The following is a 15,829-nucleotide window of genomic DNA, read 5'->3' on the forward strand; positions in this document are numbered from 1 at the left end:
GCCCTTTCTCCAAGCAGTTATCTGAGGTAACACTAGACACAAGCACGACGCTAGAGAGCTAAAGCACTGATGTACGCATCTTAAAATAAAGCAAGCATTCACACTAATTACTATTTCAGTTACTCACTCTGATTGCAAACATGACTCCCAGCTTGGGGAAAAAATTGCTTTGATGGGCCACGTATTAACTTATAATGGGGTTTTTTTTATGGAAGATGAGAAGAAAGGCCGGGGCTTGTAAGACGACGAGAATTCCCACCACGGTCCCCCTGGTCCACAAACACCTTCACCAGCTCCTTCAGGGAAACTGCAGGAAGCTCTGGTTGACCATCAACGGTTTCAAAGTAACTGGCCCCAAAGTAAACATCTAAAACATAAATGGCGAGATGGGCACACAGCTCCGTTCAGATGCTGAGGTCTAACACACCAAAGGATGTAACCACACAGACAACCATCCGCCAGCAACGGCCTGGGCTACGAGCAGAGCACCTTCCCCATTCATCCATTAAATCTCATTGAAGATATTTGCAAACTAGGTTATTTTAATTGATGGCTCTACAGGTGGTTCTCATTCAGCTCCTGATCTCAAGCTATCCTTGACATCTGCCATCAGCTGCATCCTGACAGGTTGAATATTGCCATAAACCATCAGCAATGCCCCGTGCGGTTCCTCCCCTTCACGTGCCGTGGGACAGAACTTAATCTCAACTACTTTTCCAACTGCAAACATGAGATCTCTGCACAGAAGGGTAACAATTGGATAGAAATCAAGGGAAAACAAGCTGGCCCAGATAGAAAACTCCAGCTCAAGTCTGCAATGATGCATGAAATGCTTCTCCGCATCTTCTACACGCACTTCAAAAGCAGGATTCTTCCCAACTGCGGTCACTGGGGGAATTAATCCTGACACCATGCCTCTCACCAAGGCACACTTTATATGACAAAACCGTTAAAAGGACACTGCGAAGTACGGAAAAGTCGCTTTGGGAGGGAGCATTCCGCCTGCACCAGCACGATGCTCAGGGCAGCAAATCACAGTGTTCTCATTAGTTAACTTTTTTCTCCCTCTGATTTTATGAATTGCTACGTAAAAAAAGTTCCCCTGGAAGAGACACACCTGTCACCCAAACAACCCGGGCCTCGTTAGCTCTGTCCCGTGGAGCAAAGCTCATCAGTGGTACTGCCGGTGCTCTGCCAGCTTCTCCCTCCTTGGACTGCAAGGGGGGAGTGCCAGGAACAGCGAGGGAAAGTGTTTTTAAGGAAAGAGCAGAAAATGTAGAAGTGCAGAGGTGTCTCCTCTCGGTCCCGTCAAGGGAAGCGCAGGCAGAGCGAGGAGGAGGATGAAGGGCAGCCTTCGTCATGCCGCCCCACAGACCTACACCCAGCCAGGGCTGGCGTGACCCAAATGCTGGTGCGCGCTGATTCCCACAGCTACTCTGAAAAGTGTCTTTAAAAATAAAAACCTTTGAATCACAAAATTGCAAGAGAATATTTGGTGTGTAACCTTGCTCAAAACCCCTGGCTAACATTGCTTTGTAGCTCTATTCACCTTGCTATTCTCCAAAAAACCCGGCACACGTGATTTTTAGCCCTCAAGTTTGCAAACACAACCCAGGCAAGATGCATGGGCAGCAGCTCATGCAACAGCATGCAGATTAAAAGCAGCCAGCGTCCAACTTCTCAGCAGATCTCTCCATTTCAGAGTCCCAGCCCATGATTTTTAATGAGCAGGGCTGCTCACAGTCCTCCCCGGGCTGAAACAAGGGAGCAGAGGGAGCGCACGATGCCAGTGTCCACATCTTAGTGATCCCAATGGGAATGGGGCTCAGATCCTTGCCTCATCCTCCTGGGAAGCCTGCACAGGACAGCCCAGCAACACTTAAACCAGAGCTCAGCACTGCAATGCAACACTAAATCAAGAAAAATTAAGAAAAAAAAAGAAGTGGGAACCATCTCCAAACTGGGCATGGGGCTGATTTTCCGTGAGCGAGGGTCACTGGGGGCAAACTGTGAAATCCGCACAGTGGAGGGGTGGCAGCTTCCCGATGGGCTGGGAGACTGTCTGCAACAGCCGTAGGGCTGGAGCCACAACCACCTAAGGATATGAGAGGCGACGTCTGCAGGAACATGTCATACCTTTTAATAGACCAGCCGGTACAGTCGGGGAAAGGAAAAAATAAAACAAATCTCACAACCACACAAGCCCTCCTTTGAGCTGGTGCACCTTCGTGCTTGGCCATTTTTTCCAGCTGCATCACTTGGTCTAATTAAAGACATTACTGCTCCCTGCAACCCCTGTCTCTTCCTCCAGCCAGTCCTTCCCAGGACAAGAAATCTAGGTCATTTTGATGTCCTCATTGTGATACCTGACAGCCTGCCGAAATGAAATAAAGATTTTGGCCTAAACCTGTGAAGTAGTTAATGTCCTGCACACAGGGCAAAGAAAGCTACTTATCCTTCAAAAACAAGAGCTTAAAGCTGTCTCTCTGCTACCGTCGGTGCCAATGGGTGTCTGGATGCCTGGAGGACACACAGGAGCCTTTGGGCATCTCTACCAGCAGAAACTGCAGCAGTGCTGAAGCTGTGGGAGCTCCAAAGCCAGGGCTGATGGGATGAGATCACAGAACCTCAGAGTGGTTGGGGTTGAAGGGACCAGTCCAACCCCCCTGCTCACGCAGGGTCACAGAGCAGATCACACAGGGTCATGTCCAGGCGGGTTTGAATGTCTCAGAGAAGGAGACTCCACACCCGCTCTGGGCAGCCTGGGCCAGGCTCTGGCACCTCCCAGCAAACAAGTTTCTCCTCATGTTCAGATGGACCCTCCTGTGTTTCAGTCTGTGCCCGTTGCCCCTCACCCTGGCGCTGGGCACCACTGAACAGAGTCTGGTCCATCCTCTGACACCCATCCCTGAGATACTTATGAACACTGATGAGATCCCTCTCAGCTTCTCTTCCCCAAGCTGAACTGTAGATACAAGACTGCTTCAGAAGAAAACCCCCAGTGACACCTCTGGCCATCAGAGAGGGGACACCTGAGCAGGCAGGAGCAGAAGCGCATCCCGCACTCAGTGCCAAAAGCCTACGGACCACGTCTGGTGGATACGGCAGCCCCCATCTCCTCGTGGGGTCCGTACCCTGCAAAGCGGCCACACCAGCACCCCTCGGTGTCCTGGTGGGCACAGGAGCACCGCGGGTCCCGCTGCCACCACGGGTCCCGTTTCCCTCCTGCCTGACCTTTACTGGTGGCTCAGAGGAGGTCGCCGCGTCCTGACGGCTCCGAGCAGCTGGGAGCAAAGCCGCCCAGCGAGGCCAAGCTGGAAGGAAGGAAGGAAGTTATAGCCGGCTTCTAAATAGCGCTGGGTAATACCTGAAACTTCTATTTCGATGCACGGATAATATGGTTTCCATATCCTTCTCCACGCAAGGCAGGCCAAGCCATTCGCACTCAAACTGAATTAGCAGCAACCCACATTCTTCACCAGTTAAACAATTAAAGCTCTGTGAGGCCACTTGTAGTGACCATAGAGAATAACCACGAGCTGTACACTTCACCTGTTGAAGAAATGTATAATTTCTTTCCATGTTCACTTCTATTTTACCTTCATAATCGAGCAATACCTTTCAATGCACTACAGATTGCTGCCCCTGCACCATATGTAGTCACCACATCTCTGGTGTGCTCAGAGACACCAGCGTAGGTTTCTATGGGATGTGTCTTATCTGAGGTGGGCAACATGGTTATATCCACCTCTCCACGCTTGAGCAGGTACTCAAAGAGCCACAGAAGAGGTTTCTCAGGCCTTCTGGAGGGTCACACCTGGCTGTTCACAGCAGAGCCGCGTTGGGTTTGCAGTCATAATGAGGAGGGCTTGGCTGCCATTCTCAAAAATATCCTTACACTTGCAATAAAAATAAGATACAACTCCTTCAAAATAAATATACTTGCTTCTCTGTGTCAATTAACTGACTAAAAAGAGAGCTTTTTCTTCCTTGAGGTTCTCCCATCTCACCTGCCACACAGCAGATATGTCTACCAGGCAAGAAACAACCCGGACACCTTTGCTGAGAGAAGATTTCCTCCAGACCTGGTCCACACACCCAAGGGATCATGAGTCCAGCTCCACCAGCCAGCAAGGATTTCATGCTCTGGTCTCCCTTTAGGCCCCCTCCTGATCTCAGTTGTTGGTGATGCTGTTCCCAAGAATGGTGCCCATCCACCAAGGAACAAAGTGGGACTGTCATCTTCTTCTAACAGCGGTGAACTAGAGGTAACATTCAAGTTTTCCTAGCTCCCAAGAGGGCTGGGTCAAGCAACAGGTCTTGCATGTACAAAACAATTCGCTTTTCACAAGGACCCACCATTAAGTCAATTCGGACACTTGCTGTGGCACATCAGACCAGCACGTTGCATTCAGACCAGACCGGTCACGGTGACACCCCTTGCCAGATGGAGGATTTCACCCATGCTCCATAAAATAGAATCATACGATCATTTTGGTTGGAAGAGACACTCAAGATCGTGAAGTTCAACTGCTAACTCAACCCTGGCACTGACCCATGTCCCTGAGAACCTCATCTCTGCGTCTGTTCAACCCCTCCAGGGATGGTGACTCCACCACTGCCCTGGGCAGCCTGTTCCAATGCCCAACAACCCTTTGCATCAATAAATTGTTCCTAATATCCAATCCAAATCACCTTACTGAAGGTGACCACACCACATCTTACAGCCAGCTCCTACAGCCCCTGCCACCCCACGATCCCATGCACACCACCATAACCACGTCACCAACATCAACAAGGATGCTGGTAGGACACCTACAAGCAGGGTCTGGGAGGAACTCAAGTTAGTTACGCAAACAATGGGATACAACAAGTAAAGAGCAACGCAAGGTTAGATGACAACACTGCTTTTCAGAAGAACTCGGTGCGATTCCATTGCCAGGCAAGTGACAAATGTCAGGCACTCAAAATGGGCACTGAATAAGAGTGGTTTAAAATACACAGGTGTTTTAAGAAGAAGGCAGTGGTAACACTGGAGACTAAAAGCTATTTCCTAACAGTACTTGGTTGCAAACCTCAGCCACTCTTCTCTCCACCGCAACGGGATTGCCCGGCTTGGGAAAGCCCAAGTCCTGCTCTGCAGGACACATGGAGACATCCACCCTCCTGGAAAGCCCTACAAAGAAGCGTTGAGCAAGAGGAACTCAACGGATGCTGGTTTTGCTATCGGCGTTACAAATGCCCTGGAGGAACAGCTGATTTTTTTGGAAGAAACGTCAGGGAAAGTGCAGGCAGCTCCATAAAGGCACCGAGGGACAGGCCAGATGCCAAACTTTGCTCGCGGGAGAAACCCTCGTGCCAAACAAGGTCAATGGGATTACGGGGTGAGCAAGGATTGCTTGCATGAGTAGCCATGGGAAGGGTCCAACCCCTGGTTGCCACCTTGGCTTACATCGAGATGCCATACGTGACTTTGTATCTGGGAAGACTTAAGCTGTTTTCCTTCATAATTCGCCTTTTCTGCAGTCAGGAGGTAAATCACCCCTCTTCTAATTATGTGACCAACCTACAGGACACGGCTACTGCCAGAAACACAGTTTGAATGAAAAACTGCAATGCTGACACAAGAAAATAATTAAAAATATATCGCTTATGCTGACTTGCAGCGGGAATGGCAGCAAGGCTGCGCCAAGGCCAGCATGGGAGGCTGCACATTTCTCCTGGAGCAGCTCAGTTTAGAGAACACGCTCCCTCCCCGGGGCCTCCCCACCCAAATGGATGAAGTTCGACCCTTCAGCTGTTTATAAAAACCAGCAGCGTTGCGCCCAGACGCACTCGGCAGCATTCCTGCCTCTCATTCCTGCGGGCTATATAAGGGAACGGCCAATTCCAGCCTCGCTCCCCCCCAGAAACAGCCCCGAGCCCTTCGTGCCGGAGCAGCCCCCGGGCTCCGTTTCCTGCAGAAGGATTTAAAAATAACAAAAAATTAAAAAAATTTTTAAAAATCCATCCTCAGCGGAACACGGCGTTGGGCTGGACCTTGTCATCAAATGGCAGCGCAGGCAGCTGCCAAATCCTGCCGGCTCGGTGCTCTAATAGGGAACAGCTGGAGAAAGGGACCCTGCATTCCTCCCGTCCCCAGCAACACTGGGGGCTCTGTTCGGGATCCGGCCGCCAGCCCGCAAGATTTCCACCCATCCCCAAACGCAGCCGGGCTGCTCCCCGGCACCGCTTCGACATGCACAGCCCCAAAAGCAAAAAGCTCCTGGGGCACCCTGAGATTTTAAACAAAAAGATGCTTTGCAACAGGGTGTGTCTTTTGTTTGTTGGGTTTTTTTTTTGCCTTGCCTTTTTCTTTTTTAACAGAACTACGCAACTTAAAAACAGATTTTGCCTTCCCTACTCGCAATCTGTATTTCACAAACTCCGCTTAAAGCGACTTGCAACCCTGCGCACATCTGCACAAACACAAATGTAACGCATATACACCCATAAATACGTTAACGCACAGCGCAATTCACACATCGCTTATGCCATTTCCATCCTGCTCTGACTCCGTTTACTTCTGCGGAGTTGAATAACTTGTAAAGGTGCATGAATAAAGCCAAAATATACTTTCGTAGCCGCGCACATTTTTTTGCAATGCGTCCTGTACGTTCAGTAACATAAACCAGCCTACTCATATTTTCTTAGAGCTCCACTGAAACACAAGGGGGTATTCAGAGCCACAGGAAAAAAATGCGTCCAAACAGGATCTGAATGATGAAATAGGAATTGCCACATTTGGAATTGAAAAGAAAAACTAAACAAAAAAAGGATAACCCAGCCACCCAGACCTTTAGAAAATAACAGTTTGCTTAAGGTAGTAAGAGGCTTCTCCTGCATGTTGCAAAAGCAAAGCAAGCCACGTTGTCCAAAAGAAGCCTAGAAAATCCAGACTCTACGTGACCTGACTTACTTATTTCACAGGAAACTGCATGGAAGGAGGAAAGGGGGGGGAGGACGGGGGAAAGCGAAAAAAAAAAAACCCAAAGCACCAATCATTCATGCTGCCGTAGTTACACCACGCCATAGACCTGAGTACTTTGCTGCGAAAAACTGAAATAAGCCATCGCTCGTTTGAAAAATAAAACATGAGAAGACGCTGAATGCGTTCAAGCTGGGGAGCCAGGTTCCCCTCTTTGCTTGGGTGGTTTGCTGATTTATTATTTTTTAATATTTTTGTTGATTTTTTTAAATGATTTTGCCTGCATCGGGGCATCGTTGGAGAAGGTTTGCAGCCAAAAAAGATGAAAAATAAAATAAAAAGCCAACTTACCGGGGTTGTTGGCTTCCCCTTCGAGGATGTGGAGCTCGGTGCAGTCGGCCAGGGAGTGCTCCAGGCAGAGCTGGAGGAAGCGAGCTTGGGTCCGGCTGACGCGTTTGAGGAGCGAGAGCAGCGCAACAGTCTGTTCGCACTCGTTCCAGCCCTTGAACCAACCGGCCAAGACACCGACCTGGTCTCGAAACATCATGGTGAGCCGGAGGAGACGCACCTCTGCGGGGGGAGAGAATAAATAACCGGCGGGATCCCCCCGCCCCGACGCTGCTTGCGCCGCTACGTCTTGGGTCAGGATTTAAAAAAAATAATAATAATAATAATTGGGGGGGGGGAGGAAAAAAAAAATCTCCTTTGCGATAAAAAGGGTGGGTTTTGGTTTGGACGCAGCTTTTGGCCTGGGTTGGGTTTTGCTCCGGCTCTTCTGGCTTCGGTGCAGCGCTGGATTCCCTGACGGCGACGCTGGGGGAGGAAAAGGGGGGGCGGCCAAAAAAAAAAAAAAGAGGCCAAAAAAAAAGGGAAAACCCCAGTGTAAGAGGCGGTGGCGGGTGGGGAGCGGTGGGGGCCTCACACCTGGAAAAGAAAGGGGGGGTGTCAGGGGGGCGGCGAGGAGGAGGAAGGCTCGGGCCGGGCACTGCAGCCTTCCTCCCCCCGCCCCCCCCCTCCAACGAGATCTCTGACACCCCTATGCTGGCAGCGACCCCCCCATCGGTTTGGGGGAAGCACCCAGTACCCCCCAGGGTGCTCTCAGCAGCACGGGGGAGGGGGGACTGTCAGCACCCCCACGCAAAGCACGGGGGGGATAAGCACCCCCCCCCCCGCACTCAGCACCCGGGAGAGGGAGGGAACTCCCCACCCACAGCAGCCAAGCACAGGGGGAAGCCCCCTCAGAACACCCGGTGTGTGTGGGGGGGGAATAAGCAAACCCCCCCCATTCGGTGCAATAAGCAAAATAGGGTGCAATAAGCAACCCCCCCCCCCAAAAAAAAAAAAGTTCCCCTCCTCCGCACACTGACACACTCACCTGACTCGTCGTGGCCCCGGGGCGCGGGGGGGGCCGGCGCGGCGCCGGGGGGGGCCGTGCCATGGCGGGGAGAGGGGAGGGGGGAGCGGGAGGGGGGGTTGCGAACGGCGGCGGCGGCTCCGCGGCGCGAGACTGAGGCCGGCGGCGCGCGGAGCCCCCGCTCCCCACATGCCGCTCATTTGCATAGCGGTGACGTCATGGGGGCGGGGAGGCGGAGGGCGCGGAGGGAGGGGGGGGGGTTTGGGACGCGCGCTCCGCGCGCGTCCCAAACCCCCCCCCCTCCCTCCGCGCCCTCCGCCTCCCCGCTTGCAAAACCCCACTGAAAAAACTGGGGTGATCCTCCGCTTCAGGGTTGGGGGGCGGAAAAGCCCTCACCCCGAAGTCACTGCCCGCCCACCCCCCCCGCCCGGGTGCGGATGGTGGAGGAAGCCACCACCTAGTGGGCTGTGGGGTAATAGCAGTTTTGTGGGTTTCACAAAATCACAGGAAGGGACCTCGAACGCTCATCCAGTGCAATCCCCCCATGGAGCAGGAACACCCAGATGAGGTTACACAGGAAGGTGTCCAGGCGGGTTGGAATGTCTGCACAGAAGGAGACTCCACAACCCCCCTGGGCAGCCTGGGCCAGGCTCTGCCACCCTCACCAGGAACAAGTTTCTTCTCACATTTAACTGGAACCTCCTGTGTTCCAGTTTGAACCCATTACCCCTTGTCCCACCATTGGTTGTCACCGAGAAGAGCCTGGCTCCATCCTCCTGACACTCACCCTTTACATCTTGATCCCCAGGAATGAGTCCCCCCTCAGTCTCCTCTTGTCCAGCTCCAGAGCCCCAGCTCCCTCAGCCTTTCCTCACACGGGAGATGCTCCACTCCCTGCAGCATCTTGGTGGCTGCGCTGGACTCTCTCCAGCAGTTCCCTGTCCTGCTGGAACTGAGGGGCCACAACTGGACACAAGATTCCAGGTGTGGTCTCCCCAGGGCAGAGCAGAGGGGCAGGAGAACCCCTCTGACCTGCTGACCACCCCCTTCTAATCCACCCCAGGTACCATTGGCTTCCTGGCCACAAGGGCCCAGTGCTGGCTCATGGTCACCCTGCTGTCCCCAGGACCCCCAGGTCCCTTTCCCCTACACTGCTCATGTTTGTTTTGGGTTTTTTTTGGGCATGGGGAAAATGCTACTTTCTGCACCAGTAAACATCACATCAGCAAGAAAAGGAGTTTTTAGAATTAGTTAGTTAATATTATTTAAATGATTTTATTTCTGCACGTTGGCATGCTCAGCATTCAAGGGGTGAGTGGTACAGGTGTATCCAACCAGGACACAGGTATGTCCAGTAAGGGATATCCAAAATAGGGGGAAAAAGCCCAACAACAAGAACAACAAAACACACCAAACAAACACAAGCTTTTGCAAAAAGGCAGCAAATATTAAGCAGAATCTAACACCCTATAAAGCATAAATAAAGGTGTAAAACGTGATTATTTGTGCGCACGGCAAAAGGATGTCGAGTGTCTGATCCGTGCATGGCTTGGGCTTCAAGGAACGAGTGACACCGGTACCTTTGCAGCAATTTCTGGTCCATGTTGCTTTGCAGACAGGGAAGCTCGGGATTAAGACAAGTGCAGATGTGCCGGGATGGTGGCAAAACAGGGGCTGCCCCCCTACACTGGTGAATCCATCCCCCAAAAGTGTCTGCGTGCTCTGGTGGGTGCCAGGAAAGGGAAAGCTCTGGGTTTGTGCACCATTCGGCTTAAAAAGCAACACACGTGGAGGAAAAAATGTAGTGGGGACCTAAAGGCTGCCCGACGGCACCAGGTCCCACGTGCAGGAGCATCGACCCCACAGCAGGACCATGAGATGAGGATCAACCAGTCGCTTCCAGCAACTCCTCCGTCAAGCGCAAATGGTCCATCTTACCGTGCTTACAAGTTTGCACGTAACGTGCTTCAGCTTTCAGTGTATCTGGTGACTAATTAAACAAACTGGAGCGGAGTTCCCTGCCAACAAACCCCAACCATCTGTCTCATCCTCCGGCTCCATCCTAAATAAATGGTCAATCGAAACAGCCCCTCACCCCTCACCTCAGCGCCGACGATCCCCCCGCTGTCCGGACGTCCTGCGAGGATGCACCATGTGCCACCCCGGTGTGCATGTCTTGCACGGGAAGACGGAGCGAGGCTCATCAACCATTGGTGGTAACAGCACGAGGAGCTCCGGGCAGAACGCCGCACGCTTGCACGTTGCTAATTTAAGGGTTGCCAAGCTTGCTTCGCTGATAACGCCTCTCAGGTTTTGCATTTTGCACATCTAAAGCGGTAATAGCAGCCATCGGGAGAATATTTTAGGGCTGAAACATCTGCGAGGCTGGGCAGATCGGCGGGAAGCCGTGTCCCCCCCATGCAGCCAGTCACGAATGAGTGAGAGTAAAAGGACCGAAGCCATGGAGTGTGTCCTGTGCTCCAGGAGATACGAAGAGCGTGTCTGATAATAGAACAAAAAATAATCATCTGCCACTTGGGAGATTACAGGCACCTATTCCCCATTGCGTCCTGAAGAAGCAGACACGGATGAGTGAGATCCTGATGTAACAGCATACGCTGTGATGTTTGGAGGTTTCTATGGTAATTAAAAAATACATCTCTGACCTGTGGAAGAAATACGCTGCTGCATCATTGTGCTGTGGGTGCCCATAGAGATCATTTTGATATAAGGATCCCCAAGCTGGCTGGAGGCAAATCTCCTTTTTGGGGCTAATTGGTTGCGGTTGAAGAACTCATCAGCACCTCCATGGGCAACTCCCTTCCCCGTGGATGGAGCATCTAATGTGCAGATGCCGTGTCCTGCGAGCAGAGACACCAGCTCTGCACAAACACGAGCCAGAGCGAGCGGAGAAGCAGGATAATTCTATTTTATATGGCAGTTCCTGGGGGCTCCCGGGATCTTCATGGATCCGTTTCCACAGGGCTGCAAGTCTGGGGCAGAGAGTGGAGGTTGTTACTGGGCTTGGCGTCGCCTGCGCTGTCATTTTTTTGGCTGGGGCAGAGCTCCTGGCATGCCAGGGTGGCTTGGTATGGCAACACGCTTGCTGTCTAGGCACCATCTACATTTCTGTTTACCTATTTGGAGAGAAAACAAGAGGCCTGCGGTAATATTAGCCAAGCAGGTGGTCTAAGCAAATTAGTGAATCTTGATGGTTCTTGGGTTCAAAGGCAGCAGTTGCTCATCTCCGATTGCATATTTAGCTGGAGAAAAGATGAGTGTATCCACCAGCGCACAATGGCCCAGATTTCCTAGCTCATTAAACCCAAGTATTAGTGAAAATATCATGGTAGACAGGCTGAGATAATTAAACACAACAGCTCTTCCATTTGTTCCTGAACAAAGTGTGGCAATTGGCTGCTGGGATGCAACTGTTTTCCTTACTTTGGGTGTGTTTGGTTTTGATGGGGCTTATTTGTATGAATCGCACAAAATAAGAAATATAAGTAAAAATAAAAAGTAAACACTAAAACCTACATGGGCCTACATTTCCAAACTGGATGGGGCAGCCATTAAAAATTTGCACTTATACTCACACTCTTGTACTCAGTCTGGGATTTGGGGGTGACCTTGGGTCTGAACTCACCATGAAAGGGGCAGAGATCTTCCAAGGTCTGTCCTACACAGATCTGCTTGAGGCTGGGGGAGGAGGACGCAGATATGCACAGGAAATACTGTATAGCATGGGGAGTGCTGCTCATGTTATATTTGTTAAACCGTTGTCAAGGGTTTGCTTTCAGAAGACCCAGTTTCATCCCTGAAAACATCGTTGTGTTGTGCTGTGAGGGCACCAGCATCTCCAGCCGTGTCAGGTCTGCTCATCGATGAGTTGACACATTGATTGAGGGACACAGATGCAACAAAATAAATCAGCTTAACTAATGATTGTCAAAAAAACCCACCAATCCAAACCTTTGCAAATGTACCACAGGCCAGTGATGCACACAGAATCGGGTGACGAAGAGGAGCTGAGGAAGAAAAGGATGTGAAGTATTTATTTATCCAGGCAGGCAGTACGTTTCTTTGGGCTCTTCCAGTTTCGAACAGCCCCTTGAATGTAACTGCAGGCTTTTGCATTGCAAAACCTTATCGTCCCATCGACAGTGAGCAGAATTGGTCTTTGAAAAACAGACCTCTGTGTGTGTTGAAGGCAAAGCCTGACTCAAGCCCCCCTGGGCCTTCGGGGCAGCCTGGATATTTGGTGTGCTGGTTTGCGCCTCACGTCATGTTTACCTACAACACTCGGATTTTTTCAAACCATTTCCAGCCGGCAATGAAAGCAGCTTGTTGTAGGACTTGGAGCGGACTGAGGCTGCGTTGCGAGCAGATGGCCCTGATGAAACAAGATGCTGATCCCCAAGGAGGCACCATCCAACGGAGCTGCTCGACTCCCCGGCTCCAGCAGCTCCAAGATGGGCTTGGAGATGTGCATCAGCACGCACCAGCGAGAAATTGCTTCCCTAACTACCCATTTCTGGTTCCAACTCAAGACATGTCAGTAGCACTGATACTAAGGCAGTTTTTCTACTTAATTATTAATAATGAAGCATGCCTGGTGCTGACAAAATGATGGTAATTTAAGGAGAATTTCCTCCAAAGAGAGCGGAAGAGTTGCCAGGCTGGGTGAGGTTTTAGATGTAGCCAGGATGCTGGGGTGGAGGGAAACCTTCACACTCTCACCTGATAAAATAGCAGAGGATCCAAGCGTGAAATGCAAACATTGGGGCAAATGGCTCACGTTGATCCTCCTGCTCCTGGCTCCAAACACGCAGCTTTCTGCAAAACCTACGTGAGTAACAGGCATAACATGAGTATGGGCACATAGGTAGGATAGATCTAAATAGATATGATCCACTGATCTAAGGGATAGTCCGCATTTTGCCCAAGTTCTCTGAAGAAATTGCAAGAAGCAACAAGAAGGGGACAAGACACGGAAACTGCGTGAAATGGGGAGAGAGCCTGCATGTGCTTAGGAGGCAGGATGGGTTTGGCAGATCCAGATCCTGGATCCAGTCTCAGCTGTGTCCTTTACACTGTCTGCATGTCTCTTCTCCATCCCACCACAACTCTGGCCACTCACTTGCCCAGGATGCCACCTACTCACCCTGGTAAGGAGGTTGTTTCTCAGGAGAGCTCCATAAATGAAGGCTGGCACGTCTACGAAGGACTAACAGCAAACTGGGTAACACCAGCCCCAACTCCCTGATGAACCAGACCGGTTGTGCAACTCTCTGCCACGTGTTTAAATTGCTGCTCAGAAGTTTTTACCTGTTTTCCTGAAAACAGGGTATAAATACATATGTAAAATTGGAAATGTTGTTCTGCGTATACTAACCTCAGCTATCCCAGCTTGTCTCCAGCCACCACCCAGCAGAGCACAGGGGAGGTCACCACTTCCACGAGGAGTCTGGCATGGGAGTGGGGAACCCTGGCAGCTCTGCTAAAATGTCCCCAAACTGCCACTCCTGTCTTCATGGATATCAACAAGTTTCTTTGCAAGAGGTGGGAGAAAAGTAAAGAGAGAGAAGAGAAGGAGAGAGAAGGAGAGAGAAGGAGAGAGAAGGAGAGAGAAGGAGAGAGAAGGAGAGAGAAGGAGAGAGAAGGAGAGAGAAGGAGAGAGAAGGAGAGAGAAGGAGAGAGAAGGAGAGAGAAGGAGAGAGAAGGAGAGAGAAGATGCAAAAAGGGGATAAATCAGATCAGATTTGCGCAGGTAAGGCCACTCAGCTGGACCAAGGTCCATCTCTAAATCCTGCTACAAAGGATCATGTTGCTCCAAATAAGAGACATAAAAAAAGACTAAAAACATTCCTACCCTTGTGCTTTTCAGGAGCTTATTTGGAAAAACAAAGCTCTTGATCAAGAACCAGTGGCTATGTTTTTGGGTTCGCCTTGCCCTTGTATGGACTGGTCCTGCTCCCTACAGCACAGACAACAACATAGTTCACACACGAGATCATGCGTCGTGTTCCAGTGTAGAAGGCTGGGGTTAAAACTGGTGCCAGCTCCAGGGAAAAGCTTTACAAGCTACCACACTTTGTCATTGTCCCCAACTTCAGCATCCAGCCACTGCTCTGTCCCCACCACCTCTTTCAGTAGCTTTCAGACTATGTGCGGCAAGGGAAATATTGGCAGTGCTGGAGGATATGTTTTTTGTGGGCATCTTCAGAGAATGATGCTTAATGTGCAGCAACCAGGAACATTTAAGGACACCATGGAAAATATGGCTTAATGCAGGATATAAATGACCCCGTCGAAACACATCATAGGGTGAAGAGTCCTTTATATTATCAAATAGAATCATAGAACAGTTTGGGTTGGAAGGAACATTCAAAGCTCCCGCAGTGCCACCCCAGCCATGAGCAGGGACATCTTCACCAGCTCAGGTTGCTCAGAGCCCCGTCCAGCCTGGCCTTTCAGGGCGGGAGAAAAGCAAATGGTTTGTTAATCATAGAGCATTAAATGGTGTTGGACTTGGAGACTTTGTCTTTAAGTTGGCGCTGAAAGGGAAAACTGGAGCTGCCAGACTTATTTTACACATTTTCATGTCTCTGGGAAGATATTAAATATTGAAAGACTGGAAAAGCTATAGTAATTGTTAAATGTGAATTCACCAGCTCTTGAGAAACATCTTTCTTTTGGTTGTAGAGCAAAACATAAAGGTAAATTCTTGTGTCACTCAAACTGTCCTGGCAGAGGAGGGTTTGGATGGTGCTGCAGCCACTCCAGCCAGTGTTCTGTACTGACCACTGAAGCCGGTTTTCAAAAGAAAGGCAGCAGCTGGGTTGTCAATCTTGTCTCTGTGTACACAGCATCTGGTGAAAAGCATCACTTTTCAAGCTGTTCTACACCATAATCGCTGCCTCATTCTTACTTTGATCGATGAAACTTGCCGCCATAGAAAGGGGTCTGCTAACCTCGGCAAGCGGAGCAGCCCCAGGAGAAGATGCGGTGCCTGAGTCCCTCAGGGCACCCTGTTTGCCGTAATTATCCTCAGCAAGATCCCACCCCAGCCTTCCTGCAAGCTGGTGTGTTCTGAGCTTGCAGTCCAGGCTCTTTCCCTACAGGGAAAACCCTTGAAATCAAGGACCTTCGGGACACAGAGACCAAAATCAAATAGCTTCGAGCATGTCTGTGTTGCATTTGACCAGCTAAGAAGTGACAGAACATCTCACGGTCAGTTCCGGTGGCAGGAGATTGATGCATGATGACCCCTGCGAGATCTCTGGGGTCTCACTGCCTCCCAACTAAAGAGCATCTGCAGATGAAAAGAAGAAGAGTAACAACTATCAAAATCATTCACAGTTTAGCAATACTCCCTCTAGCCTGTTTGATAAAATATTGCTCACAAGGAGCTGATAGACACTGAAATAAATAGCACTATGAGAGAGATAAGTGATGCATTAGACTCCTCACCAGCCCCTGACTACAGCTACTGTTGCAAAATCTGC

General features: G+C 50.5%; 1 protein-coding gene and 1 long non-coding RNA gene across 7 annotated transcripts in view; both read right to left on the reverse strand.

Moving 5' to 3' along the window:
• Positions 1-8,458, reverse strand: part of SAMD4A (sterile alpha motif domain containing 4A) — a 108,810-nt gene extending 100,352 nt beyond the window's left edge. For 5 of the 6 annotated variants that reach the window (XR_014184602.1, XM_082058235.1, XM_082058233.1 and 2 more), the window contains exons 1-2: positions 8,343-8,458; positions 7,319-7,891 (exon numbers count right to left, since the gene is read on the reverse strand). Coding sequence is in view for 5 of the 6 variants with exons in the window: in XM_082058235.1 (XP_081914361.1) it covers positions 7,319-7,514 (196 nt within the window). In the remaining variant the exon portion in view is untranslated. Of the gene's footprint in view, positions 1-7,318; positions 7,892-8,336 lie in introns of all 6 variants that reach the window. The other variant, XM_082058232.1, reaches the window with a different exon arrangement.
• Positions 8,459-9,610: 1,152 nt separating this feature from the next.
• Positions 9,611-13,750, reverse strand: LOC309442679. The gene is made up of 3 exons (XR_014184648.1): positions 13,486-13,750; positions 13,062-13,166; positions 9,611-11,458 (listed from the first exon to the last, which is right to left on the reverse strand). It is a non-coding gene; the product is annotated as an uncharacterized lncRNA (long non-coding RNA).
• Positions 13,751-15,829: the final 2,079 nt, after the last annotated feature.

Source organism: Streptopelia decaocto, assembly GCF_964273445.1.
Source record: "Streptopelia decaocto genome assembly, chromosome: 7".
Classification (NCBI taxonomy): Eukaryota; Metazoa; Chordata; class Aves; order Columbiformes; family Columbidae; genus Streptopelia; species Streptopelia decaocto.